The following is a 12,943-nucleotide window of genomic DNA, read 5'->3' on the forward strand; positions in this document are numbered from 1 at the left end:
TGCTATTCTATTCTGAATTTGCTGTGATGTGCAGAGCATACACAGGGTAAACCCAGGACTTTAAAGGGAATATGTCATTGTTGTTTCGCAGCATTTAAATGAGCTCAGCATAACTTTAGATTTATTGTCAATAATAAAACTAGCAGTCATTAGGTGCATTGTGTTGCCCTAAGGCAGGGCTCTCCAACTCCAGGCCTCGAGGGCCAGTTTTAGATCTCACCCTGAGTCAACACACCTAAATCAAATGATCAGTTCATTACCAAGCCTCTGGAGAACTTTAAGACAGGGATCTCAAACTCTAGTCCTCAAGAGACAGTGTGTCCCTGTTGCAACACACCTGAATAAAATTAGTAGCAAGAATATAGAACTTGACTGCATGCTGAAAAGGCAACCCCTCACCCTACTCAAGTAAATTTAAGTGAATGTAAGTGCTTGGAAAAATGTATTTCTAAAAGTACTTTTATTGCGGTATGTTCATTCACTCATGAGCTGCTGTAACATGAATCAAATGGCTGAATTGCCACTTGAGCATGTAGTCAAGTTTTATAGTCTTGCCAATGACCTACTAATTTTATTCAGGTTTGTTGCAACAGGGACACATGGAAAAGTTGCAGGACACCGGCCCTCGAGGACTGGAATTTGAGACCCTTGCTTTAAGACATGTTGAGGAGGTAATTTAGCAATTTGGCTGCCCTAAGGTGTGTGTGTGTTCTTGTGCTTGCACTTCATGTGTGAGCTAGCATTTGCCAAAACTGTGGTGAAACATGCACTTGTTGTACTTTATGTGAGCTGTCTTCTACATCAATCGAGATACCGACCTGCACTATTTGCTTGCTTTCACATCCATGTGAATTTTAGTGACATCCCATTCTAAATCCATTGGGTTTAATATGATTTTACACCTGTTGTAGCCATAATACCGTCAACTCTTCTGGGGGAGGCTTTCCACAAGGTTTAGGAGTGTGTTTATGGGAATTTTTGACCATTCTTCTTCCAGAAATGCATTTCAGAGGTCAGACACTGATGTTGGATGAGAAGGCCTGGCTTACAGTCTCCGCTCTAATACATTCCCAAAGGTGTTCTTTTGGATTGAGTTCAGGACTCTGTGCAGGCCAGTCAAGTTTTATTTTTTTTTGAAGTACCCCTGGCACCTGGCAAATGCCAAACCCAGACTTGTCCATCAGATTTTCAGACTGAGAAGTATAATTTGTCACCAGAGAATACAACTACAGTGTTGTAGAATCCACTGGCAGTGTGCCTTAAAGCACTACATCTGATGCTTTGCATCGAGCTTGGTGATGTAAGCCTTGCATCCAGGTCAGCCACTGAAACCTATTCTATGAAGCTCTCTAAATGCTGTAATCTGAAAGCCAGAAGTCTGGACATCTGTAGCTGTTGACTCTGAAGAAAGTTGACGACCTGTGCACACTCTGCACCTCAGCATCTGCTGACCCCACTCTGTGATTTTTCCATAGCCTACCACTTTCTGACAGTGTTCCTGTCATTTGCGCTCACATCCACTGGATTGTGGAATATTTAGTAGCACACAAATTTCTCAACTTTACTTGCTAAACAGGTATCATATCACAATACCACACTGGAATTCACTGAGCTCCCGACCCATTTTTCCACAAATGTTTGTAGAAGCAGTCTGCATGCCTAGGTGCTTAATTTTATACATCTGTGGCCATGGTAGTGATTGCAACACCTGAATTCAATGATATCGATGGGTTAATGTAATTCCTGAATTCCTGAAAATCTGTGTCATGACAACACTATTGACTTGGATGTGAAATGGCCAGCTGTTACCATATCACCCTCTACAATTTGGATGAATTAGTCTATCCTAACATTGGACAAAAGGCTGGAAGCCATGAACAGGATTCCAGTCCATCACAGAGAGCCAGGCAACCACTCATGCTCACATGAATTTAAAATCCCCACTTAGCACAACATGCTTGTATTTGGACTGAGGAAACCAAAAAGAAACCTTTGGAAGAACATGCAATTTCCTGAACCTTTTTGTTTCGGTATGAGTCATCTTACACCTACAGCCATGGAAAAAGTAGTTTAACTATCATAGTCTACTGTGGTAGTTGCATTGTTAAAATATAATCCCCTTTTAAAACAGTTAAATGAGGATACATTTGTAACATGAAAGCCTAAAAGACAGGCACAAATGCAAAGGTACAAACAGTAAACAGGAAAAAATGAGACAGATGGCCCCAGACAGGGAGAACGGGGTTAGACAGAGCGAGAGACGCCCAGGCCTTAGCCCCAGCAGTCTTCATGCTGGTAAATTAGCTTGGTGAGATCCCACTGTGGCGATACGCTCCTCATTAAACAGAGACCATAGCTTGCTGTTAGAGGGCTAAGTCAAAAATGTTTTTGAACAAGTAAATAACTATCCAGACTTACTCAAAAGCAGGGATCCAGACGACCAAATCAATTTACTGTATTTGTGCCTATATTCTCATGGTCACCATGCTCTCTTCAATTCCTCCAGCTCATTCTGAGTGTCTAAGCCTTGTCAATCCTTGTCTAAGCTCTGTAGCCTTTGAAATTATGTACACAAAATGACTACAATTTCTCTCCACGCAAAAGCTGACTATAAATTGGTTAACATGATTAAGCAGATAATTTTATCACAGATGATGTGACCGACCTTCCTCACGATGCCCCTGCAAGTGTGTCTGTTTAACAACGTATCCAATCCTCTTACTGACAGTGTTTGTGTGTGTGTGTGTAGGAGACAGAAAAGCGATATGTGCGTGTAATGCTTTGGGGTTAATTAGCTTCAAACCAATGCCATCTATCAGCCTAGTGCTCAGACTCTGCTTCCCTACCCGACGACTCCATTACCACCAGATACACACAAGCACACACTATAGGCCAGTTTAGGTTGCAGTCATGCTTCTGTAAGGTCTCCACGTGACAATAATTTTTTAAGACAACATTTAGAGTAAAAAAAAAAAAAAAATCTAATATTTGTCATAGATTTAGATTGTTTTGTGCTTATTTTCAGCCCTTCGTAGGTTACTGTAGCCTGAAAGCACAGCACAAGTTGCTGACTCTAACATTCCTCACAAACCAGAAGTCTCCTTAGGTAAGCATATTTTGCCATGCTGATTTTTTGTCTTTTTGGTTCCTCTGCCAGGATGGGTGCAATTCTGTAAAATGAATTTTCTCAACTTTGGTTCCCAGCTGGAACAACACACACACACTTACTCACAAAAAGCCAGTGGCTTGAATCATTAGGTCCAAATCCGGCTGTTAGTTATCTGTTCAGCTCCCTAGTGGGATTTAGTTGGATCTATAGTGAAGGATGAAACTGTTCCTCTCTTTCACCAAACCCATTAAGGAACAGACGGGGCAGACCTAACTGTCTATAGTGGCAGGACTTCTAGGATATTGGCTTATATTGGTTTCTATTGCTTTCACTGCCCCCAGAGTTTATTCAGGAGATACTATTTGGAAACAAAAAAACGCAGAAGGGCTTTTAAAGGTTTTCTTAAAGCAATGTTTTAGTCAAAGGATTTTGTTTCCAGAGCTCAAGAAAACAGTGATATTAACAGCTTGCTGGTGTTGATTGATTGTTTTCATGAAGGGGAAACATAAGCTTTTGCTCTTTCAATACTCTTTGCTTAGAGGGGAATACAGCAATTAAGAATTAATCTGTTATTTTTATGGCTGAGACTAGTCTATTCCATGTTTTCATTGTGATTAATTCTATACTTAAGCAAAGGAACCAAGATTTAATATCTTTGCTGGCTGGGCCCAATCGCTATTCAGTGGCAGCCCCACTACTTGATATAGATTAGTTTGTGTTTGTTCTTAGGAAGAGTTTAGGCTTCTAATGAGGTTTTGTGGGGAGGTACAGGGAATAAGTGCTGGTTCAGAGACCTTTTGGCTTATTTAAGAGTAGTGACTGTAAGGAGGCGAGCAGCAGAATGCATAGTGGAATTCTGGTAATCCAGAGATCCTTGGGAACAGAGGATTAACGATTTAAGATGCCTTCATTATACAACAGTGTGTGAAAATTATTTATTTGCTATTATATATAGACTGTATTCCGGGGATCCAAAAATACCAGCAATTTGTTACTTTGTGGAAGTACGGTAGTTCTTTGGATAAAATGGGGGAAAAAAAAAAGAAGTTTAAAATTCAAGCTTTCAAGCAAGCATGCATGCACGGCTATTTCTTAGTTTGTGATTGGGTCATCATTCAGCATGTCTATAAGGTCAAGTATCTCCAGGACATACTGCATCTACAGTGGTTTGGATACTTTCTGTCTCATAGAAAAAGAAATACCATCAAATTATTACATTTTAGCATCATCTTGGTAACAAACAGGCTTTTTTTTTTTTTTTTAGCTTGAATATAAGTCTATTTGCAACAAAAGTTTTCAGTTGCTTTATCTGTCCACTTTCCACTACTAGACTCCGATCCAGTTGTTTATACATTCAGTAATTATTGTTGATATCTTTGTGCAGTCAGTGGATATTGCATAGATGATAATAATTGTCTTCCAAAACTCTGAAACAATACAGGACATTACTCTGATAAGTGCATGAGAGTCAGAAAGTGTTAATTGAAACGGCAGATAAGCCTATACATACTCTTCCATTTATTACTCACACTTGTATTTCCCTCTCTCTCCCTCATACACTCACACACACATTCATTAGAGCAAATGGAATTAAGGGGATTGCAGGCATAATCTTCTTCCCCAGCGATGTGGGGGAACCAAGCTGTTAATTTGCCGCCTCTAACTACACCTCCAACTCAGCTTGTTTTGAAAAGGGCTCAAGTCATTGCGAGTCAATGGGAACTCACAGTACGTAAATGATTTACAACACTCAAACGTCGCTTGACATTTGGAAAATTAAGGAGGTTTCTGCACCTTTATGAAAGGTACATATCTGTTTTTCAGGGATCTATGAATGTGTCAGTAGTGGTAGTAACTTGGTAAATGGACCAGTACTTATATAGCGCTTTTCTACTCCAACTAATCACTCAAAGTGCTTTTTACTGCAAGCCTCATTCATCCAGCCATACACACAGGCACTTTTTTCTATACCTACGTTTTCGATATTTGCAGTGCATCCTGATGGAGGCAACTCTGGGTTCAATATTTTGTCCAATGGATGCTTTAACATGTAGACTGGGATATCCAGTGACTATTGTTGCACTTACGTGGGTTGAAATACAGTATCAATGGATAATTACCAAGGTAATGAGTAATTTTGGGCTAGTATCAGAAGATTAAGAATGACCCTTAGAGCTCTGCTACATGAATGGCAGAGAAACCAGACAGACACAGTTGTGTGGCTTAAAAGTACTTTAGTGATGTTAAGCCTTTTAAAAGAATTTTGTAACCAACACTGAATTACAACAGGTTTTAACAGAACTTCAAGTATAAAATTTTCCCCCAAAGTAGCAAAAAAAAAAAAATAGAATAAAAATAAAATTGTGCACAAGTAAAGAATTAGTCTTTTTTAAGTCCAAATGGTACTGGTGGGGTCCATGACAAACAGGTGTTTTGCAATAGAATCCGTCCAATAAGGTAGGGGTGTGTGTGTGTGTGTGTGTGTGATTGCCTGTCCTACCGCACTACTTGTACAGTAGAGGATTGCAGTCCATCAATGTGCAAATGAGTGTGCGTGTATATGTATATCGTCTCCTAGGATCTTGGGTTGGCTCGCCATCCAGTAAACAATGTAACACTCTGGGTTCTGGAATTGCTGACCTGGTCTTTGGATTCGTCCCATATAAAAACCTGACCGCTGTCGAGTTGATGCTCAGCATTTACGTGAAGCCACAGCTCAGTAAACCTTCCGGTTTCGCTCTGTCCTCGATAACAATTTTTACCCCCCCTGCTCTGTTCGGCTATAGAAGCAAGAGACTTGGGAGATGGTACTAAGGAGGGACAAGAGCTGCCTAGAGCTTCACTGATTGGCTGACACGAGAGGAGTGGAGTAAAACAATAGGCTCTCATCAGAGCTCATCAACCCTCGGAGAAACCCTTGTTTAACCAGAACAAATATATAAATCTGTGTCCCTTTTTTTGTTTAAATAAATATTTTGATCTCGTTTCACTTTCATTAAACAAGAACAGTAAGAACAGAAACAATGAACATAAAATGTTTTACTTTTTCTTCTTTTTTTGTTTAAGATGATTTTAGGAATTGGGTTACACTATACTGACATTTATTTACAGTTATTTTTATTTATGCCAGACGATACTGTATTTTAACAGGATAATGCTGTAAAAATATGTAATTAAATCATTTATTATAGCATATATCTAGTAAAGCTTCAAGTTTTACAGTATTTTTTTTTAACAGTACAACAGTAATTCTGAGGCACCAGCCCTATCATGACAAAGAACTGGATAAACCAAAGAAAATGTATGGAAAGATGGCTTGTGCTTCTATGTTGTCAGTAGCTTTGCTTGTGAAGTACAGTCGCACTTTTAAACAATTAAGTCACTCGGATATTTCACTGGGTGTGTGCTCAAGTACGGCGTGGAGCACCAGCGAGCAAACAGCCACCTTTGCCCCTCAAACACAGGAAAGAAAGGAGAAAAGAGAAAATTCATCATGTTTTCTCCGAGTAGAACTAATAAAGCTGGAGTTTATCGATACCACAGTCTTTAATAATTTAGCCCTGGTGGTGCACGTTTTATTACCTGGTTTCGCTGCCTATCCCTAGTGACTATATAAATGTCTGCAGAAATATTTTGTGAAAACACAGGTATATTTGGGGTAGACAGTACTGGCTCTATGCCTGCAATAGACAATATTGGATGTTGAATCTGTACTTTATGTAACTCTCGCTCCCTCACTGCATTTGCTCTTTTCTCTGCTTTTTGTCCTCTTACTCAGTAATGACTTGGGAAGGATGACAAGTCATTACTGAGTGTGTTTGTCTGAGTATGTCTGTGTTTCCCAGCTTTAGAGTGAAATAACAAAAGATCAAAGTATTAGGTTTGCGGAGGTCACAAAGTTTCTTTCCCATGGTAAACAGACGGATACCTCATCTCATACTCCTGCAGCCATGAATTCAGTGCTCTTTGAAATGGATATTCAGTTATTTAAAAGTACATAGAGTAAAAGACCAAGTAAAACGGTGGAGTCACACACAGCATAGACGTGTACGCAGCAGCACATGCATGTAGCCACATACTGTATATACAGTGATGAGCTGGAATTGGTTTTGATTGTTTTCCTTTTTGTTTGTTTTTCATTACCTCTATGAATTATACATATGCTGAAGTTCACCAGAGTTCCCAATTCTATTCCCCTGACAGAGACCAAAAATGGCACTCAAATGCTGGAAGCGTGAACTCCCATTGGGTTGGAAAAATGGAAAGTTATTAAACAACTGAAAACTGAGGAACAAAGCTGTTTTGTTTCAAAATTAGATATCCAGCCAGCAATAAAACAAGAAATTTTCCATTTAGTACTGAGCAATAAGCGTTGTCATAGAAGTGAAAACAGAATATTCTCTCTTCTCAATATTCTCCTTATACACAGTTAACGTGCCGTACAGGTTAGGAATTACAATTAGCATACTTCATTTACAATACAATGCATTTTTATGCCGCATGCAATAATCTTGAAACTTAGCGTTATTTACCTTTGTTTACAGATTTGCTTTTGAACCACTGAAGAGAAATAACTTACAGTATCTCTCGAAATGGATCGCTGACCTTTTTAAAATGGCAAAGACAAGTATAGATGCACAGCGACAGAGACTTCAGATGATGCTCAAAGGGAATAAAGACAGTGAGTGATGGCCTTTAGAAACATTCAAGTCACATAAACACACACACTTGCGCACACTGTCTGTCCTAAATCTCCCGCCTGGATTTGCTGTGTTCAGCAGTTGTCGACGTTGGTATTTTTGTGTGTGTTAGCATGGGAGACAGACAGCTGACACACCTTATGCTTGGGCTGAGATTGGCAGTTAAGAGTTGCTTCGAATGTATGCCAATGAGATGTCTGCCCAAAAACTGTGTGTGTGTGTGTGTGTGTGTGTGTGTGTGTGTGTGTGTGTGTGTGTGTGTGTGTGTTTGCGAATGTTATAAATGGAGGGGCTTCTCCCACTGTCAGGGGGAAAAATCAATCTGCCTGTCAGCCATTGAACACCTTCGGCCTGTTATGCCACCTATCACAAGCAATAGACGTATGTGTGTGTGTGTGTGTGTATGTGTGTCTTCTGTTATTTCGTCAGCCTCTTTGTCTCTCTGTTCTGCAATCTGACTGTTGTGCTTTTCTTTTCTTTCCCACATGTCTCTTCTCTGTCTCTTTTAAATCTTCTCTCTATCCTGAATCTGTCAGCCATAACACAAGTGTTGAAAAATGACACCACCTGCTTACCTTTTTGTTACCACACTGTCAGCCTGTATTCATATTTCCAATTATGAACCAATTATGCTTTAATAACTGTTCATCATCAGCATGTGTTTTCTTTTTCCTTTCATATCTATGAACCAGCAATTTCTCATTTTAGTTACACTGTAACTTTCATGTTGATGACTTCGTCTCAATTTCCTGACAGTTGTTTACCACACTGATCCTGCAGGGAGTGGGCGTTTTGTAATTCCTAGTTCAAATATCACTGAACCGTTTTACTTTTTTGAGTTTTTTTTTCTTCCATTGTACGGGAACACATTAATTGTGGTGATAAACATTAAATTGAAAAAATAATCATATAAGAGTCTTCCCACTTTACTCATTTTAATATGTAGGCAGTAAAACAATTACACTATATGGCTCACGTTCAGAAACACCACGCTATTAACTGTGCTTTTTTTTTTCACATTTCCTCAACATCTTCCTTCCTTCTTCCCCTTTTTCCATCCAGATCCCGCAGATCAGCTACGCCTCCACGGCTCCCGAGCTGAGTGACAACACTCGCTATGACTTCTTCTCCCGTGTTGTGCCACCGGACTCGTACCAGGCCCAGGCCATGATGGACATTGTCACGGCGATGGAGTGGAACTACGTTTCCACGCTGGCCTCAGAAGGCAACTATGGCGAGAGCGGCGTCGAGGCCTTTGTCCAGATTTCCAGAGAAACTGGTAAGACCTTTCCTCTGTTCATCTGCATCCCCCCCCCCTTAAAACGAAACCTCAGCTCAGCCTTGATTGAGATTAGAAGACTTATATTGTTTTTCTATATCATAGATTGTTCTGATTTTGTTTACATTTTATGGTGACGAGTTTTTATCCTCCAGCTTTTCTGGGAAAATGTTTGAAGCAGCATTTATATCTCCTTCTCTTCTGTGTTGTGTGACACCTTCATACAGTATTTGCCGTGACTGTCACTCCAGAGCAAATCATAATTTAAATGGATTTGAGTGAGAGCAGAGCGGAGGTCTATACTAGAGTTAAAAAAAAAAAAACTGTTAGAAGGCAAGCTCGCCACTTCTGCTCCACTATCAGGATGTAATAACTATGATATGATGTTCATAGTGCACTTTGGTGTATAGTACATGAATAGTGGCTTTGGCCTGCAATTTTGGATGAATTGTAGAAAGAACAGATTGGAAACCTGTTGTTTAAAGTTCTAGAGAAACTCCGGGGGAAGTTCACTCTTTGCGTAAATTGCAGGCTGTAGATTGCAGACTGTGGCGAGCAAACTGAGAAAGTTATTGTCGCAAACATGTGATGGACAAGCGCAGCCATCTGTGTATCTGTCTTTTAGTTCTTTATGCATGTATTTCTTTTTTGGCAGTTACGCCAGCTCTCGCAGACGCATTCAGCCGGTGTGAAAAAGGTGTGCGGTCATGGTTATTGTCCCTGAGAATTAGCAGAACAAGCTCTAAACATCTAATACGGCAACTCTATTTACTCTAGTAGGCAGGCGGGTGATACGGCGTTAAAGAGTGGATTTTTATGGTGACACAAAGACAGGGGTCATATTAAGCAGGTGGAAATCAAGAGTGAGGTTGATTTTAATAAGGTGGTGCAGAGTAAATTATTGGTGGGAAATGTGTCTTGGGTTTTGGCCCGCACGCAGTCATTTCAGAGCACATCTGTTGCTGGCGCAGCATTAATGTGCTGCCACTTTGGTGCTTTGATCAACAAAAGCAAAGCTAAGTCACTAAACTGCTGTAAAAACTTGGAGCAAATGTTCAGCAGTAACAGACTGTAAATGATCAGTTTTGTCATTGCTGCTTAAACTGTCATCTGCAAACTGGGATCAGTAATTTGAGCAGGACCTGTTGTCCTCTGCAGCTTTATGCTGTAGTGAAAGCATCTCAATTCATTAAATCTCTTGATCCATCTGAAGGCAGCAGGACTCACGCAGCCATGTGTCATCAAAGGAAGGACAAATGGTGGAACAGTGACAGAGTTATGGGTGCCCGAGGCTAACTGATGTCCATGACGATCAAAAGGCTGATCTGTACTGTAGTACAATACCACAGAAGAGCTGCTGTAAGACATATCTGAACACCTTTATGCTTCAGAATGGTAGACAGGTAGTATAACAGTTGGGGCATGGTCACCCCTACCTGTCTAGAGCCTTCAGTGGAAGCATGAGTGTCTAAACTGAAGCATGGAGCTAAGTAGGAATTCCCCCTTATTGCCAGGTGCATGAGCATGATTTAGCAGGGAGAGAGATAGCAGCATGATGCATTTGGTAACAAGCTATTGAACCCAGAGTAGGAAATGTTCTGCTGCTGGTAAACCTCAGGTACTAAACTTTGTTGCTGACTATGCATGGGGTTACTAGAGCTGTCAAGATACTGGAATTTCAAAGTCGATACCAATACCCAAGAAAATACTCAATACTAGATAAAAGCTTTTGAGCCCATCGTGCAACAACAGAAGTAATGAAATAGTTATTAACATTTGTTAATGTTCCACAAATTTTTCCAGTTATAAGTTAGAATTAGCAAAATATTTTAAAAAAAATGCCCAACACATATCAATAATGTAATTATTGTGGAAGAAGAGCATAATGGAAGACGGAGTGGTGAAGTGTGGTATCACTTATGCTCATTGCCTGCTTTTCAAAACTGACCTCAGAGCTATACAACAAAATAAGAAACCCATTTCAATAAATTATTGTGTAAGTAGTTAAAGCTTATCATATATTGTCCACCATTCACACTGGTCCACCTCAGTCTGCAGCTCTTTGCGTCCTTTCTTTGGCTCTTGAGCCACAAAACCCGTCTGATTTGGCTGTGCTGCTCCGGATTTCACTCTTCATTTGCTCGGTTTACTTCTCTACATTAGACTCTGCTCTGTTGGGCTACGGTTCCCCCGCTGCTCTGCACAGCCAGCAAACTGCCCCGTTCTCTGTTTCCGTAATCCGCTCTGTCACGGCTCCATATTCCATCCATGTCACGTCCAGCCTGCAACAATTATTTATCTTTTATCTAACTAAAATTCAGTAGCTGCTACCTTAATGATAACAGATGGCTAATGTGGCTACTGGGTAACTGCTAACAGTTAAACAGCTAATGTCAACATATATGCTGGCCAGGTTAGCTTTTACGATAACTTTTTAATACTTCACTGGGTTGAAATAGGAGCTTAACTGAGCTCTCAAATTCCTCCTAAAGCGCTGTTCAGTGTTAAGAACATTAACTACTACAGCTGTTAGTGATTGGAGGGGCTGTGTGAGTGTTTGCCGGCAAATTATGATGCAAATTATATTAGTTAAAATTGGTTGGTTTCCTGTCAAATCATACAGTTCACATACATAAATAATAGCAATGCTCCAAATTTTAGAAATGAAATAACTTCTAATAAGTTACACTGCAAAGTGCCATTGTCACATTTTATTGGAGTAGTTTGTGCTTACTTGACTTAATTGACAGAACACATGATTTAAAGAAAGGATTTATCGGTCCTGTGTTAGTCTCTGCCACCTTTACAACACTATTAAATAAAAGTAGCATGTCGTATTCTTTAAATGCACTAGACCGTCACATTATAGTTTATGAAACAGTTTAGAGTAGGAATTAAAATACCTTGGAACATTTCTGTCATATAAATGCCTTCATCAGCCTGTTTTAACTGTTTATTTCTGCCATCACTGTGCAAATTAAATAAAAAAAAACGTACACATCACCTGCCTCTGGCTGCAGATTTGGGGTGCTTTGAGTTCAGGTCATGCTGGTCTGCACAGTTCGGACAACAATCGGATTTCCTGGAGAAACCTCCCTCTATTTGTTGAGCTGCTGTTCTCGTGCATCACTTAGAGCAGACCAGCTGTTTTCAGAGCAGTGACACCCGTGATGAGGGAATTTGTCACCACGGCCTCAGTACTTTTAATTCCACTTCTAGAGCCGAAAAGTCTGCAGGTCTTGAAGCAGATATCCTGCTCACAGCTATATTTTGTTTCTTGTCTCCCTGCAGCAAGCTTTTGCCATTCTCTCTTAGCCAGAGTCTTGGAGAGTAATGGGCTTCTCACGGTGATATACTGTACTGTTGTTAGCTGGGCTTGTATTTAGCAGCGGGATGTAAATTGGACAGTTGTTGGCTCTTGATTTTTACGGGCTGCTTGTGATCGATGTGTTTGCAGGTCTCTTTTAGTCTCGGCCTGCATTTCTGTTCTTTTTAAAATCACTCTTTGCCTGCTATATTATCACGGAAAGATTTCAGGGCTGGGTTTGCTGTGAAGGGACAGTGGATGATGTATTTTAACTACTTCACTGGATGGTGGAGTGACAGGAAAAATGAGAACAAATCACTACAGAGTAAGTGAGAGTGACAGAGATACAGAAAATGAGAGAAACACAGAGAGATAGATCACTTGTCTGTTTTGATGTAAACTCTAAAAGCACGGTCCCTGTGGTCCTGGGAGCATCAAGATGGGTGAATGCAGAATCAAAATCAGTTTATGAAATCCTTCAAGTGATGTTGACAGATCAAAATGCTGCTGGTTTCCCTTGTTATGTCTCAAATGTTTTTTGAAAACAC

At 40.2% G+C, this 12,943-nt stretch overlaps 1 protein-coding gene across 4 annotated transcripts in view; it reads left to right on the forward strand.

The window, feature by feature from the left end:
- grm8a (glutamate receptor, metabotropic 8a) overlaps nt 1-12,943 on the forward strand; it is a 289,622-nt gene that overhangs the window by 120,367 nt on the left and 156,312 nt on the right. For 3 of the 4 annotated variants that reach the window (XM_040035199.1, XM_040035201.1, XM_040035200.1), the window contains exon 3: nt 8,872-9,088. In XM_040035199.1, coding sequence (XP_039891133.1) covers nt 8,872-9,088 — 217 coding nt within the window. Of the gene's footprint in view, nt 1-630; nt 672-8,871; nt 9,089-12,943 lie in introns of those variants that run through there. The other variant, XM_040035203.1, reaches the window with a different exon arrangement.

Source organism: Simochromis diagramma, unplaced genomic scaffold, assembly GCF_900408965.1.
Source record: "Simochromis diagramma unplaced genomic scaffold, fSimDia1.1 OVJJ01000816.1, whole genome shotgun sequence".
NCBI lineage: Eukaryota > Metazoa > Chordata > Actinopteri > Cichliformes > Cichlidae > Simochromis > Simochromis diagramma.